The following is a 14,090-nucleotide window of genomic DNA, read 5'->3' on the forward strand; positions in this document are numbered from 1 at the left end:
ACACATCACATTGCCAGAAAAAATAAATATTATTACAAGCAAAGATGTGTTTAGAATTAAGATATGTGTTTGCCAGGATGCACACTTGTGAAACCATAACCAGATGCTGTGAAGTCTGCTTTCTCAAACAAAACAGATTTTTTTTTCATTAGTTCATGTCTTTAAATATACAAAAAATGTACTAAAAAAAAATAATTTAGTGAAGAGACTATATTATAACACACCATTATTGGAAAAAAATTTGATATTCCATTGAGTTTTTGAATTAACACGACTAATATATAGTAAGAAATGAAAAGTGTCAAAAATTAAAAGCATATATTCTAATTGTCAAAGATCAATCACATGATCAGTATTAGGTTTGTGCCTCATCAATATTTTACAACTTAAGAAGTAATCTATTGTATACATTAAAGCATTGGTTTAATTTTCACATCTTTAAATTGATTCAGATTTTATTCAGAATAGCTGAACTAAAAACTGTTTTGCAAACAAAAAAAAGTAGCTTTGTGTAGCACTATTTTTTATTTTTACAGTTCCCAAGACCAGCTGGAACAATTTATATGAAGCCTGTAAAATATTAATGAAATATTTACTGGATAGGCTACAGAATTACAATGAAGGGTGTGCCATCACACAGGTAAGAATTTGACTAATAAATTGTACATTGTTAACTTTACATTATGTAAAACAAAAGATAGATTGACAAAGTTTTAAATGACTAAGGAAAATGTTTATTGCCCCGGCCATTTAAAGGCTTTTTTTTTTGCTACATTCCTGATAATCACACAACATTGAGGTGCTAGAGCAAACACTTGTTTGATCAAAGTCAAACGAATAGTTTCCAGAATGGATTATATGTCCTGCAGTAGCTTAGAATATGACTTAGTTTACAAATATAACATTTATATTGGATAACCAATGTTTTATAACCTATTTTTATGGTAAACAAAGACAACCATAATCCAAAGATTGAAATTAAATTTAGATTAACATTTTGACAGATGGTTGAGTTTGTTTTATAGAAACAAGAATTTTGATTTATACTGAGGGTAGATGTATTTGTTATATATAGATGATGATATAGTTTATTTTCTTCAGAAAATGCAGATGTTCCTGTTGAAGAGTTTATGCACAGGGACGACCAGTATGTCTAAAACAGATATCTCCACTTTCACAGCTATCCTCAAGTTTGCCAAAGTACCATCTATTGTCAGACAGGAGAGTGACGCAGGTAATTATGTACATGACTATATAAAGGTTTATTTTCATGATAAGTTAAATTTTTGAAAATATCAAATTCATGTACGTGTTTGCCCCTAGATAACCCATTGCACACATTCACTATGACCTTTGAACTTAAATTTGAGTTGAAAATAATGCTGTGCTCTGCAGAATATAACATATGATTATTTCATTTATTGCATTCCATACTTTTGATTAATAGTTATATTGAGAACACAGAGTTTATTATTGAATTTCTTAACTGACTGAAAAGGGTACTAAAATTTTATTGAATTTTTTTTAAAATTTGGTTTGTATTTTTATTTGATTGTTCAAGGGAGATGAGGTTATACAAATCAAGGGAGATAATTTGTACTCAGATAAATGCATAAAGGTTGGAAGAAATATGAAAGCTATGTATTTACTACTGTCATATTTGGTCAGTAGTTTGACAATGATCTGTTATCAGGCCTGAGAGCAGAGTCAGCTTTTATAATCTGTTAGAAAACTTCCTGTCTTACCATTCTTTGAATTACACCACCATATGTGCTACTTCTTTTTCACTGTGTTATATATTCTAAACAATTTTATTTTGAACCTCATTTTTTCTTGCAAAATATTTTGGAACTATTAGTTATATAAAATTTATAGTGTCTATCTACTTTATAGAAAAATAAGTGATCTGTTTTAATTTTAATGATGCATTTTCAGAAACAACAGCAGTGCAGGTTAAAGAAACCTCAAATTGTTCAAGACTTGATATTGGAACTGATATATTCGATCAGCTGACATCAGCATTCAATGATCTGAGTCTGGCAAAATCTCAGAAAAATGACACAGGTGAAGACGAACATGTTGATGCTGAAATCAAGGATGAATTTAAAGAAGAAACAAAAATGACGTTTGGAAAAAGAAACTTACACTCTTTACAGCAGTTAGATGGAGGGAAAACTCTAGTAGATGTTTGTAGCAGACTGACATTTCTAGGCAGATACAAGGAGAGATACAGAGATGCTATCAGTGGAGGCTCCTTCATTCTCCCTAACACATTGTCAGAGGCACTTACCATGAGAAATAGGTAGGTGGAAGACATATTAAACATGTTGATGAGGTGTGGTTTCCAAATGGTTGCGCAGATAAAAGTTTGGTTTCCAAAATTTATTATATAGACCTTAGGAAGAACATTTACTCAGACTTATTTGATAACATCTGTTTTGAAGTTTTACACATGCAGTACAAAAGAAATAGCATGTGAAATGTACTAATTTAAAAAAAAACATCTAATGCAGTAATCATTTTGAACTACCCAATAGATATGTCCTATGCATTGTTTATATGTTTATGCTTTCAGCTTTCTTCCATTGCTAAATGAAATCTCTATAGTATGGAGAGCCTTTTCTCTACCAATCTTGGAACCACTGACACAAAAAAGAATGGAGAATATTGTGACTGTAATGATGAGTTGTTTATATGCCTCTTTAAGTGTAGCTGTTACAAACACTGTCATAGCTATGACCAGTACCGCCCCTGTCAAACCAGCAACAGGGAAGGAAGAAGAAAATGAAAATTATGGATGTAGTATCATACAGAAAAGTGTAAGTAAAATGTTGACAAGCTAATGGGTTGGGGGAGGGTTGAAAAAATAAAGTAGAAACTAGAAAGATGTCTATAGATTGATGTACAGTCTTCAAGTCTATATATATATTTACAATGATTTGTCAAGCACAAACTTGCCTCTATTCTAGAAGGTTATGAAGTAGGATTGACACTAAGGGTATTTTTTGGCCTAAAGTATATCGAGATGAGGATTTTTGGCCAATGACTTTACATTAGACTTACTCCTAAACCAATCAAAACATTTTGGTGTACATTTCACCCGAAATGCATTAGATTCTGAAATAGAGAATTTTCAAAGATGCAGAACTGAAAGATTATTTGCTATCGTCTTTAGTTATTTTCTTAACATTCTCATAAATTTTGTGCATATTTTGCGTTGCAGGACTTTTAGAAACATTGTAGGCTTCACTTGTACAAACTTATTGATGTTAAACACTTTTGATACTGCTGTATTGTATTTTTATGCCCCACCTACGATAGTAGAGGGGCATTATGTTTTCTGGTCTGTGCCTCCGTTCGTTCGTCCGTCTGTGCATCCGTTCTCTTCAGGATAAAGTTTTTGGTTGAGGTAGTTTTTGATGAAGCTGAAGTCCAATCAACTTGAAACTTGATACACATGTTCCCCATGATATGATCTTTCTAATTTTAATGCCAAATTATAGTTTTGACCCCAATTTCATGGTTCACTGAACATAGAAAATGATAGTGCAAAGTTAAGGTTAAAGTTTTTGGTCAAGGTAGTTTTTGATGAAGTTAAAGTTACATCAACTTGAAACTTAGTACACATGTTCCCTATGATATGATCTTTCTAATTTTAATTCCTAATTAAAGTTTTGATCCCAATTTCATGGTCGACTGAACATAGAAAATGATAGTGCGAGTGGGGCATCCGTGTACTATGGACACATTCTTGTTTATTAAGAATTTAGAATGAATTCCTGTATCTTTTTTTTCAGTTGGAGATTTTTGGTATTGTAACCAGTGCTGTGAAAAGTTCATCTCGAGCTGGTGGTAATGTAAGTTGTTTGTAGTTATTTTTTTAGTTGAAGATTGTATGAAATCCTATGATTTTGACTTGATATCTTAATCTTCCAAGGTTTATCACTTCCTTTGAGATACACAAAATATAGTGCATTGATAATAACATTCTTATATTCTTATATTATTTGCATATTTATAAATACTTGAATTGGATTGGTGAATAAGAATTTTTTCCCTTGGTTTACACTTTGATAAACCATGTTTCCGTAACCTTTACTGTGATTTATTCATGTGTGATACACATATGCATGCAGAGATCCCGGGATTTTCAACAAATTAAGATTGAAAAACAAATACAAAAGAGTTGTTTCTTATAAAATGCACATATATATATATATATAACAAACAAAAAATTATGCATTAAAGCGTTGAAAATATAAAAAAAAAACTAATTTTAAAGTAAATTTTCATCATGGCAAATCATGATGTCATAAACTTGTCTTAGTCAAACCTGGTATCATGTGTGAACTAGTTAGCCTTTATAATTATGTATATAAAGTGATTATTTTGTGGTGAAGTTAGCAAAAAAGGGAAGCCATACTTTTTCAATTGACCTTTAGTCTTCATCTACTTCTTTTTGTTTCTTCCTCCTGTGTTTAGGAGCACATCAATTTCTTTATAAAAGTTTATATTGTTTTTAATTGTTCATCTAGCAAACAAGCAAACTTAATTCATTACTCATTGTACACACTCAAACTTTTTTTTCTATAGGTTGCACAAAATGTGAATTTGATGGCTGCTTGGTTGTTACTGAAAGGTCTACAGAACATCATATCACTCACACCAGCTGTAATACTAGAGAGAAAAGATTCAAAGCAAAAAGCTGATGCCAAATCCAAAGACAGTCGTCCTAATTCTGCCAAAAGGTAAGTTATTTATATACAAAATAATTTAGATTTGCTTTTAATGATATTGGTATTCTTTACTTTATTTTTTCAACCAACCTTGATTCATCAATTATAGGCTCCTAATATCTTTCCAAAAAAAGATGGTAATTTGCAGTAGTGATTGAAAAAAATATATATGTCTTTTGACAATGCAGATAATTTTTGAATATGTTTATTTTTCAGTTCCTTCCAAGGTTTTGGAGCTGTATCAGTAGCCCTGGCCACCAAGGCTTTACATCTGATAGAGGAACTAATGAAGGACTTACAATTAGAAGGACTTTATCAAGATATGGTGAATTTAAAATATATTTTTAGTTCAGGATATCAATTTTCAGAAGTATAAGTTAATTATTGTTATAAATATATTGTTATGAAAAATTGTATTATAAAGCAACTTGTATTTTAACTGTTTTGCGGTTGTGACTTCAAAGTAGTTCAAGATATATTTTGTTCATTATGATCTGTTTAAATACAAAATTCATCATAGTATTTGTATGACCTAGAATTTACCGAAGTATTTGTGTGCCCTTAAATTTACTGAGCATTGGTACCGCCTAGAATGTTCATAAGCATTTGTATAACTTAGAATTGAGAAGGGGAAGAAACAAATTCCAATTGTTGAATAATGTAAAGTTTGTTTGTTTGTTAAAAAAAACATTTTATACATATTATTGATCTTTTTTATCTTCAGGGTGTATCATCCTCGGGCAGTGGTTTAGATTTTCCCATCATGCAGTCAGAAACAGCTTGGAGGAGAGTACAAAAGTTATTAAGCAATATTCCACTAGTAGACTTACTACTGAGTTTAGTAACAACTTCTTTTAAAAAGGTAAGCACCCTTCCTCTTCTGAAAAAAGAAAGAGTACAAAAATTTAAATTGTGAGGTTTCATCAAACTTATTTTAAGTTCCCCTGTCTTAGTAATCCTCTAAATATATATAAAGTTTATGCAATCAAAATATTTGCATACCAATTTACCAATTTTTTTATGCATTCTTGATTTATTTATTTTATTAGTTTATTTGAATTAATATAAAATCTTTTGGTATAAGCTTTTATGAATGCAATGTAACCTAGTTCACAGTATTCCATGAATGATAATACATCTTTAGAGCTTTTGCTACTACCATAAATAAAGGTATTATCTACGTAGCATTGTATATTTGTATTTGGATATCATTAAATCCTAGTACTGACATAGGCTGTTATGGCTGCAATGAGGTGTAAGCAATATTTTGTGGGCACAATGTAACAAATATGTTAATTTCTGAGTTATAAGGGTGAAATAGCTTAGACTTTTGTTAAAATATGTACTGGGCATGATGTTTAATTTAAACTTTTTAATTTGTCACAAAATGTCAGTAATCCAAATTTTAAGGCAGGCCCAAATTAGTAACAAGAAGGGGACAATGTTGTTCATGATTTGTTAACTTTGTTTTTTAAGGCATGCCTCTTGAGAAGACTTAAGCTGGGATCGGAGACATCAGAGACTAGTTCTAGCAGTGCTTCAGATTCTATCACATTTTATGAGGATGATTTTAGTAGCTCAGAAGATAGCAGTGAAGATGAAGAAGGTATGTCTTACATGAGCCAAATGTTTTGGGTAAAATTTTTATAAAATACAATCACAACCCATGGTACTGACTTGATACCTTAATCTTCCAAGGTTTATCCATACCTTTGATATACACAAAAGATCATAACATTCTTTACATCATATCCATGAACATTTCAGAAATATATCAATGAAATATATGCTCAGATATTTAAGTCACAAAATGATGATATACTAGTCAAGAAAATTACATTACTTTTGCAAGTTGCAGGAATCTAATATCAATGATGTCATTGCTAAAGTCATCTTTAAAAATTAAAGAGCAATATTCCTTTGTCCAACAATCTAGTTTAACCAACTACAACCAATTCTTCATACAATGCAATGTTTAATTTTACTTCCCCCTTATAAATAAAGCAATCCTTATCCTTCAGTGCTTACAAGCACTTTAGTTATAGCTGTAGTATCCTAGATGAATTATGAAGCAGGATATAATGTAGGAAAGGAAAATCTGTGGAAATCATACACTAAACTATCAATCAAATGTTCTTCTAATGCATGTAATGTAGTGACTCAGATTTCATGAAATATATCTTAAGCTACTTACAACACATATATGTCAGTTTTAATTTTTTATCTAATATATTGATCTTCTAATAATTGTACATATTTATACATCCCTGGCTATAAAACGCTAAGGTTTGAGTGTTTTAGATGAGATTAAATTGATAAAAAGCTTCAGAACACACACAATATATAAAATGTAATTTACTTTTACAGAAGATGCCTCTGAGTCTATACTTGGACATTGGATGGAGGAGACAATGAGTCCCTCTGTGACCACAGACTCACAGGTCCCTCCCCCTGTCCCTGCAAGAGTAGATGTTCCAACTGAGGGAAAAAGATCCAGAAAAATAAGCTCGGGAGATAGCCCGGTGTTTATACCAGATAAAAGGGAACCGGCGGGTGTAAGTATTGAAAACTAGTTTACTACTCTTCTCCCTAGATATTCATGAATCGAATTAACATATAAATATTAATATATTAATGTACATATATGTGACCTTATAAAGAGAATTTATAGGTTAAGGATTTTAGATGGGAAGCTTATGCTGAATATTTTATTGAAATTATTAATAGTTTATATGAAAAACATGTAGGTACTTTTTATAAAGTTTTGGATTCTTTGACCAAATGAAAAATCTTTTCTAAACGAAAGTTGGCAAGATAAATATTAAAATGTACCTATTATATGCTCAAAATGAGCTTTTAAATTGACATACATGCATATAGATGATAAATCTGAAAGGACACACAAACAGAGATGGGTCCGATTACTTTCAATGTAATTGATTAAATTACAATTACTTTGTCATTTGTACGATTAAATTAAATTTACTGATTACATCATTTCTGAAAGTATCTGATTAAATTAATGATTACTTTAGCAATGTAATCATGATTACATCTGATTACAATGAATTAAAAAAAAAATTGAATGATGCGAATAATAATTGACACAAATGCATAAGTACTATAAATTCAGACATTATTGTGTGCATTTATTATTGCAATTTTTGAAGAATAGACAAAAATGTGAGATTGATTATTACGATTTCAGGAAAACCTACTTTACAGGAATATTGATAAGTAATCATAAACCTTCAGTGGTCAACACATTATACACTTACACATTTGTAGAAGCTAGCAAAGCATAAGGCATAAATTATAACTTCATTATGAATTCATAAGTTTAATCAATAATCTTTTCTTTTCTGATTATATATTAGATTTTAAAATTTATTAAAAGAAGATTTTTTTTTATTTTGCAGTTTGTAAACCTTGCTGCTGATTTCTTGAATTTCATCAATGTGTACTTTGTAACTACAACTGACTCAGAACTACAGAAAACATTGAAGTGAGTATGATTGAAAGTAATTTTATAAAGGTTGTGTTGTAAATATAAAAACAGAAAAGTTACAACATCCAGAAAAAATTGAGGTCACTATACATTTTTTAACAATTGACAGGTTTCAATACCATCTGTCAATTTCTAAATTTATTCAAGTGAAGTAAGTTGTAGATTAATTCAACAAAGACCTCATCAATCTGAAATGACATTAAATTCTGTATAGACATAAACACATTTAATATATGTAAAAAGAAAATTCTGAATGTTATTCAAATCTTCAGAAATGAACTGCTACTGAATTATAAATGTACCTCACTCTTAGTTCAATGACAGCTTTTCCGTAGACACAACCATGAAAGGGAAAAAATATAATAAAAGAAAAATTAAACTTTATTAAAGGAGCCATTTCATTGATATATTTATTTGCTCTAGGAATTGTTTGAATGAAGACCATATGAGCAACTTATCAACTGTAATTAAAGAATTGGATAAAGAGACCATGAAAGTTGGAGCAGGTATGTTTTCTTGGCTGGCAGTTATCTGTAGAAACTGATCACAAAGAATAAATAGCCTAGGTGCTGTAGTCATAATAAAAACCCAACATATATGCATATAGATTGCCCTGCTGTAAATATAGACAATACTATTTCCAATAGGACCTTCTTTCACATGTTATATTTTCACATTCCCAAGTGATATAACTCCACTCAAGATATGATGAAACTTGTTTTAAAAAGGATAATTTACAGAAATGAATGTGCCTATGTGTTGTTTAAGAAGCTTCAAGTTATTTGAAATATGCATGCATTTGTACAACAGAAACCAGAAATATTGCACATAAATAATGTTATACTGCTTGTGTGCATTTGAAGAACTGTCAAAAATAATATGTTCAAAGAAGAAAAATAGTTGTATTATATTTTTTTGCTATTGTTTCAGAAAAGACTTTTGAGAATTTATCTGTATCGTTAGCCAGACTGAATCACTGTCTCATAGCTACTGGGTGTCTTAGTGAAAGATTACAGGTATGGAAGTTTTTAGTTAATAATATGGTCAATTTTTAATAAATTTATTGAATTCAGTACTGCTACCATTTTAGTGCATGCTTTTCAGAATTTAATTTAGACAGTGTAAATTTATTGTTCTAGAGTTATACTGTCGGCATATCTATGATCACTTGATCACATTATTCTTGTTTTTAAAATTGAATAATTAAAATCAATATTTCAAAAGTTTTGTTTCAAGTTTTAAATGTCTTGTTTTGTAGGATGTCCTTTTGGAACAGTTGAATGTTAGTCCCAGTGCAGTGGACCCTTGGCCATTAACTGTCCATCCAAGAACACTAAGTGTCTTAGCAGAGGTCATACTCTTAAAGCAACAAAAAGAAAGAGAATCTAAGACATTGAAAAGTCAAAGTGAGGCTGCTGTGATCACTATTTGGGTCAGGTTCATGACAACCTTGAAGAGTGCCATAATCAATTTTGATAATGTCACAGAGACTTGTGAAGGTAATTGGTTTAGTTAGTCTTGTGACTATTAGCATGTTAAATTTTTTTTATAGTTCTTTGAAAAATATGATTCAGTCAAATTAAGTGATTGTTAAATCTCATGTTCTTAATTTAGTCAGATAAGTTGGAAAAGAATAGAATTAGAATTCAGTATTACTCTTTCAGAAACTGAAAAAAAAGTAGATATAAAAATATTTGAAATAAAAGAAACAACTATGGAATCCTTATAATTCTTAGGAGAGCTTATTTTCATGGATGAATTCAAGTGTTTTATATTCTGTAGGCTTGTTTGCAAAATTAAAAAAATCCTAATAAGGAAAATACACGCATTTTTAAACCACAAAGATTTTGATTAAGAAAATCAGATGATTTGACAGTATTTTATTGTAGATGTGAATGTAGAGCACATACAGTTGCTGATCTTCCTGTTTCACAGTCTGCCATTGATGCAGAAGAAGTCACTGTTATTACAACTGGCACAGAATATCATTGCTATCTCAGAACTGGAATCTAGGTCTGTATCTTAACCAGAACATATTAGGCATTGTATCAAATTTTGAATATTTGATATCCTAGTTAGGCCATTGTATAAACTTTTCAAAATTGTTTTCTTGTTTAAATCAATAACCCAATTCAGAATAGTGTTGCTCTATAAGTCTGTCACTGTTCTGACAATCTGATTTGTCCAACATCATTTGTGGGAATGCTGTAATTGTGTAATTTAATTCATAATTTGGACGTTGAATTTCTGAATTTTTCTTGAACTGATTAGTTCAGTTTAATTGTTATGAAAATTTTCAAGTATTTGAAGATTAAAAGCATTCAGAAAGCTCTGTTTCCAAAAAAAAGAAATTTTAAAATAATTGTTTTACTTCTTAACATATGACCAGAAAACAAGATATTTGAACAAGTTTGTCAACAATACATCAACTAAACAACACGAAAAAAGAACTATATTTAGAGGTCAGCATATCAATAATTTATCAGTTACAAAAAATGACTTTCGTAATGACTTTTATGCATTTATATTATTTGAAAATTACTTTTTATGTAACACTATTAAAATACCTTATATACTTGTTGATCTATAAGTTTGTAATTTTGTCCATTTTAGAAAACTTGAGAAAACGATACCATTGCTTCTGTCCAGACTTGTTCTGATATTTGAGTATTTACTTCATTACTTCTACGACCCACCAGATGAACTTATAGAGCAGGTAATTATAATCTGGCAATTTTATGGAAAAGAGAATTTATTACAATAAAAGAATTTCTGTAAATAGTCTATAAAATTTGTATATTACAATGAATAAGGAATTTTTTTTTTATATATGTTGTAAGTGATGACAAAATGGAGGCCAAGTTATAAATTGACAATTTTCACTTTCACCATTCAAGTTGTTTTTATGCCCCACCTACGATGACAAAATAGAGGTAATGTTCAATATTGATGATTATGACTTTAACAGTTTAGGAGTTTATAGTCCTTGTGACAATAAAAAATGTCAGGAGACAGGACACAAATAGACCATCAATGTTTAAAAATCTGGTTTGCTGTCTATCTCTTCTTGTTTTTAGATGATTTTATCAAAAAAGATATGAAATAAAACATGTTATTCAGAATAGCTTTTAAAAAAATATATGAAGCTTTTTATTGTAATTTCCACCTACATGTGTGTTCTATTTTCAGGTGAGATGGAACTTGTTTACAGTTCATACAATGAAACAGGAAGGTGACAAGCCTCTAGCATCTCTTTACTTTGCCTGGGATGATATAGAGAAAAGATATCGTAAAAATCTCACAGCACAGGAGGCTAATGAAGGTAAACTTTTGTTAAGGTCATTTAAATTGATGAGTGAATGTTAAAGTCCAATGCGATCTCCAATTGAGTGATGTTAATCATGTTTTGTTTTAATATTGTAATACCTTAAGGGAGTTCCCTTCTCAGTTTCAAAATAAAACACTAGCATATATTGATAGGGGATTAATAAAGGAATCAAAAGAGAAAAAAAAAATATATAGGTTACCGTGCTTGTTTTCGAGATATTAGCCATTGAAATTTTGGCGGGAAAATGTTCTCTCTTGACTTTTCATAGCTTTATCTTTTACAAGTTTTAAGTCCTCAAAAACTATTAAAAAATAATTAAAATTTTATAAGACTTAAACAGTCAGCTTCTCATTTTACATGTAAAAGAATAATAAAAAGAAAAATAGGGGTCACCGGGCCAAATGTGTTAGGGCATTCAAATGGATAAAACCAGAGGATTCTGAAAATCTGACCAAAATTCCAAAATGTGACAAGCGAGCTTTCTTAACTTTAGAATAGACATAAAATTAAAGCTGAAGTTAAAAAATTAGCTAAGAATAGCCCCTTTAAAGCAGTATGTCCTCTCACAAGTAAAGCTTCCCTGCAACACCCTAATGGGTTGTCAAGACCTAACCCCCCCTCATCATCAAAATTATTGTTCTATCTATCTTTAATTTCAGTTCTGAAACCAAGATTTTATAACATTGGACCAATAGAAATAAGAAGTCAAGATGCACCCAAAGTAGATGGATTGGTATGTTATTGAGTTTTATTAATCTTGAGCTAAACTCTTAAAGATAGCCCAGTAATATTTATAATGTTGATAATCAATTTCTAAATGCTATAGTGTTTTCACCTACAAAGCACAATAGATACAATGGCCATTTAACCATTAGAGAACCCTGAATTAGTGACTGAAAATCCTAATTAAATGGGAATGAAATAGCTAATTAAATTTTTTAAGTAACAGTGATTTTTTTTTCTTTTATTTAATTTATAGTAATGAGATATATATAGATTCCACAACTGCAACAAGTGTATTACGATTTTCTCCACTCGAGACAGTAAAATTTTAATATTTAAAGCGCGAGGCTTGCTGAGCTTTTTAAATAATTAAAATTTAACTGTTGAGAGAGGAGAAATATTGTAATACATGAGTTACAGTGGTTGAATCTGTTTCTCTTATGATTTTCATCCTTCCTTTTTAAAGATTTGAGGAAAGTTGTGTACTTTTGATGTGACGTCATCATGCATGGTAGCCTTTTTTCATGACGTCACAATAAGAAAATTCAGAAGAAAACAATTAAATTTCAACCAATCATTTGCCGAGAACATATTTTTCACTAAAATTGCATCACAACAAAGTGAGAACGTGTAGAAAAATGTATAATTACTTTGCAAGTTTTATGTCAAATACTATAAAATGAAAAAAAAATCTAAGAATTCAAACATTGTCAACTCATGATAGAATAATGATGATAAGTCTCTTTAGTATTTTTATGCCCCACCTACGATGGTAGAGGGGCATTATGTTTTCTGGTCTGTGCCTCCGTTCGTCCGTCCGCTTTAGGTTAAAGTTTTTGGTCGAGGTAGTTTTTGATGAAGCTGAAGTCCAATCAACTTGAAAAACTTAATACACATGTTCCCCATGATATGATCTTTCTAATTTTAATGCCAAATTATAGTTTTGACCCCAATTTCATGGTCCACTGAACATATAAAATGATAGTGCAAAGTTCAGGTTAAAGTTTTTGGTTAAGGTAGTTTTTGATGAAGTTAAAGTTACATCAACTTGAAATTTAGTACACATGTTCCTTATGATATGATCTTTCTAATTTTAATTCCAAATTAAAGTTTTGACCCCAATTTCACGGTCCACTGAACACAGAAAATGATAGTGGGAGTGGGGCATTCATGTAATATGGACACATTCTTGTTTAAAGTATAACTATAATATTATCTGAATTATTTACAGTACTGTGGATTCATTATTATTTGATGGATGCCAATTTTCATGGGTACAGGTGAACCACAAAATGAATGTTCAACGATAAACAAAATCTCTACAGGCTTGTAAGCAAACTCAATAAAACCACTATAACACATATCCACAAAAATTGGTACCTACTAAAATAAATGAATGGACAGTAGCTTATCTTTTATGATTTCAGGCCTGTAGTTTCTTGTTGGCGACATCTGACTGCATGAGTTACAACTTACTTTATGATGCCTGCATCTCCCTGTTAATGTTTGGCAGCAAGGTTGACAAGACCAAGACTAAATTGACATTACTGGTCAGTTAATATTATTTATTGAATTTGATACAGCTTAAGCTATTTGTTATGTCACATCATCAATAAATGGAGACATGATGTAATTTGTTTTCAAAGTATTAAGAAAAATAAGATTTTAGAATTAAAAAAAAAAACACAACAGCAGAAAGATTGCTTCATCTTTTCAATTGATTGGTTCTGGTGTATTTTCAATTCAGAAATTATTTTACCTGCATTTTTTATAACGATTTTGAAAGATGGATAAA

The 14,090-nt window shown here is 30.2% G+C and overlaps 1 protein-coding gene across 1 annotated transcript in view; it reads left to right on the plus strand.

The window, feature by feature from the left end:
- Positions 1–14,090, plus strand: part of LOC143063039 (E3 ubiquitin-protein ligase UBR4-like) — a 149,388-nt gene that overhangs the window by 3,548 nt on the left and 131,750 nt on the right. The window contains exons 3-21 of the mRNA XM_076234952.1: positions 537–640; positions 1,102–1,234; positions 1,936–2,302; positions 2,576–2,819; positions 3,798–3,857; positions 4,594–4,748; positions 4,953–5,061; positions 5,461–5,598; positions 6,213–6,342; positions 7,104–7,291; positions 8,156–8,241; positions 8,668–8,750; positions 9,175–9,260; positions 9,503–9,743; positions 10,134–10,257; positions 10,858–10,960; positions 11,434–11,566; positions 12,232–12,305; positions 13,723–13,845. Of these exons, the coding sequence (XP_076091067.1) occupies positions 537–640; positions 1,102–1,234; positions 1,936–2,302; positions 2,576–2,819; positions 3,798–3,857; positions 4,594–4,748; positions 4,953–5,061; positions 5,461–5,598; positions 6,213–6,342; positions 7,104–7,291; positions 8,156–8,241; positions 8,668–8,750; positions 9,175–9,260; positions 9,503–9,743; positions 10,134–10,257; positions 10,858–10,960; positions 11,434–11,566; positions 12,232–12,305; positions 13,723–13,845 (2,681 nt within the window). The remainder of the gene's footprint in view (positions 1–536; positions 641–1,101; positions 1,235–1,935; positions 2,303–2,575; positions 2,820–3,797; positions 3,858–4,593; positions 4,749–4,952; positions 5,062–5,460; positions 5,599–6,212; positions 6,343–7,103; positions 7,292–8,155; positions 8,242–8,667; positions 8,751–9,174; positions 9,261–9,502; positions 9,744–10,133; positions 10,258–10,857; positions 10,961–11,433; positions 11,567–12,231; positions 12,306–13,722; positions 13,846–14,090) is intronic.

Source organism: Mytilus galloprovincialis, chromosome 2 (genome assembly GCF_965363235.1).
Source record: "Mytilus galloprovincialis chromosome 2, xbMytGall1.hap1.1, whole genome shotgun sequence".
NCBI classification, from domain to species: Eukaryota; Metazoa; Mollusca; class Bivalvia; order Mytilida; family Mytilidae; genus Mytilus; species Mytilus galloprovincialis.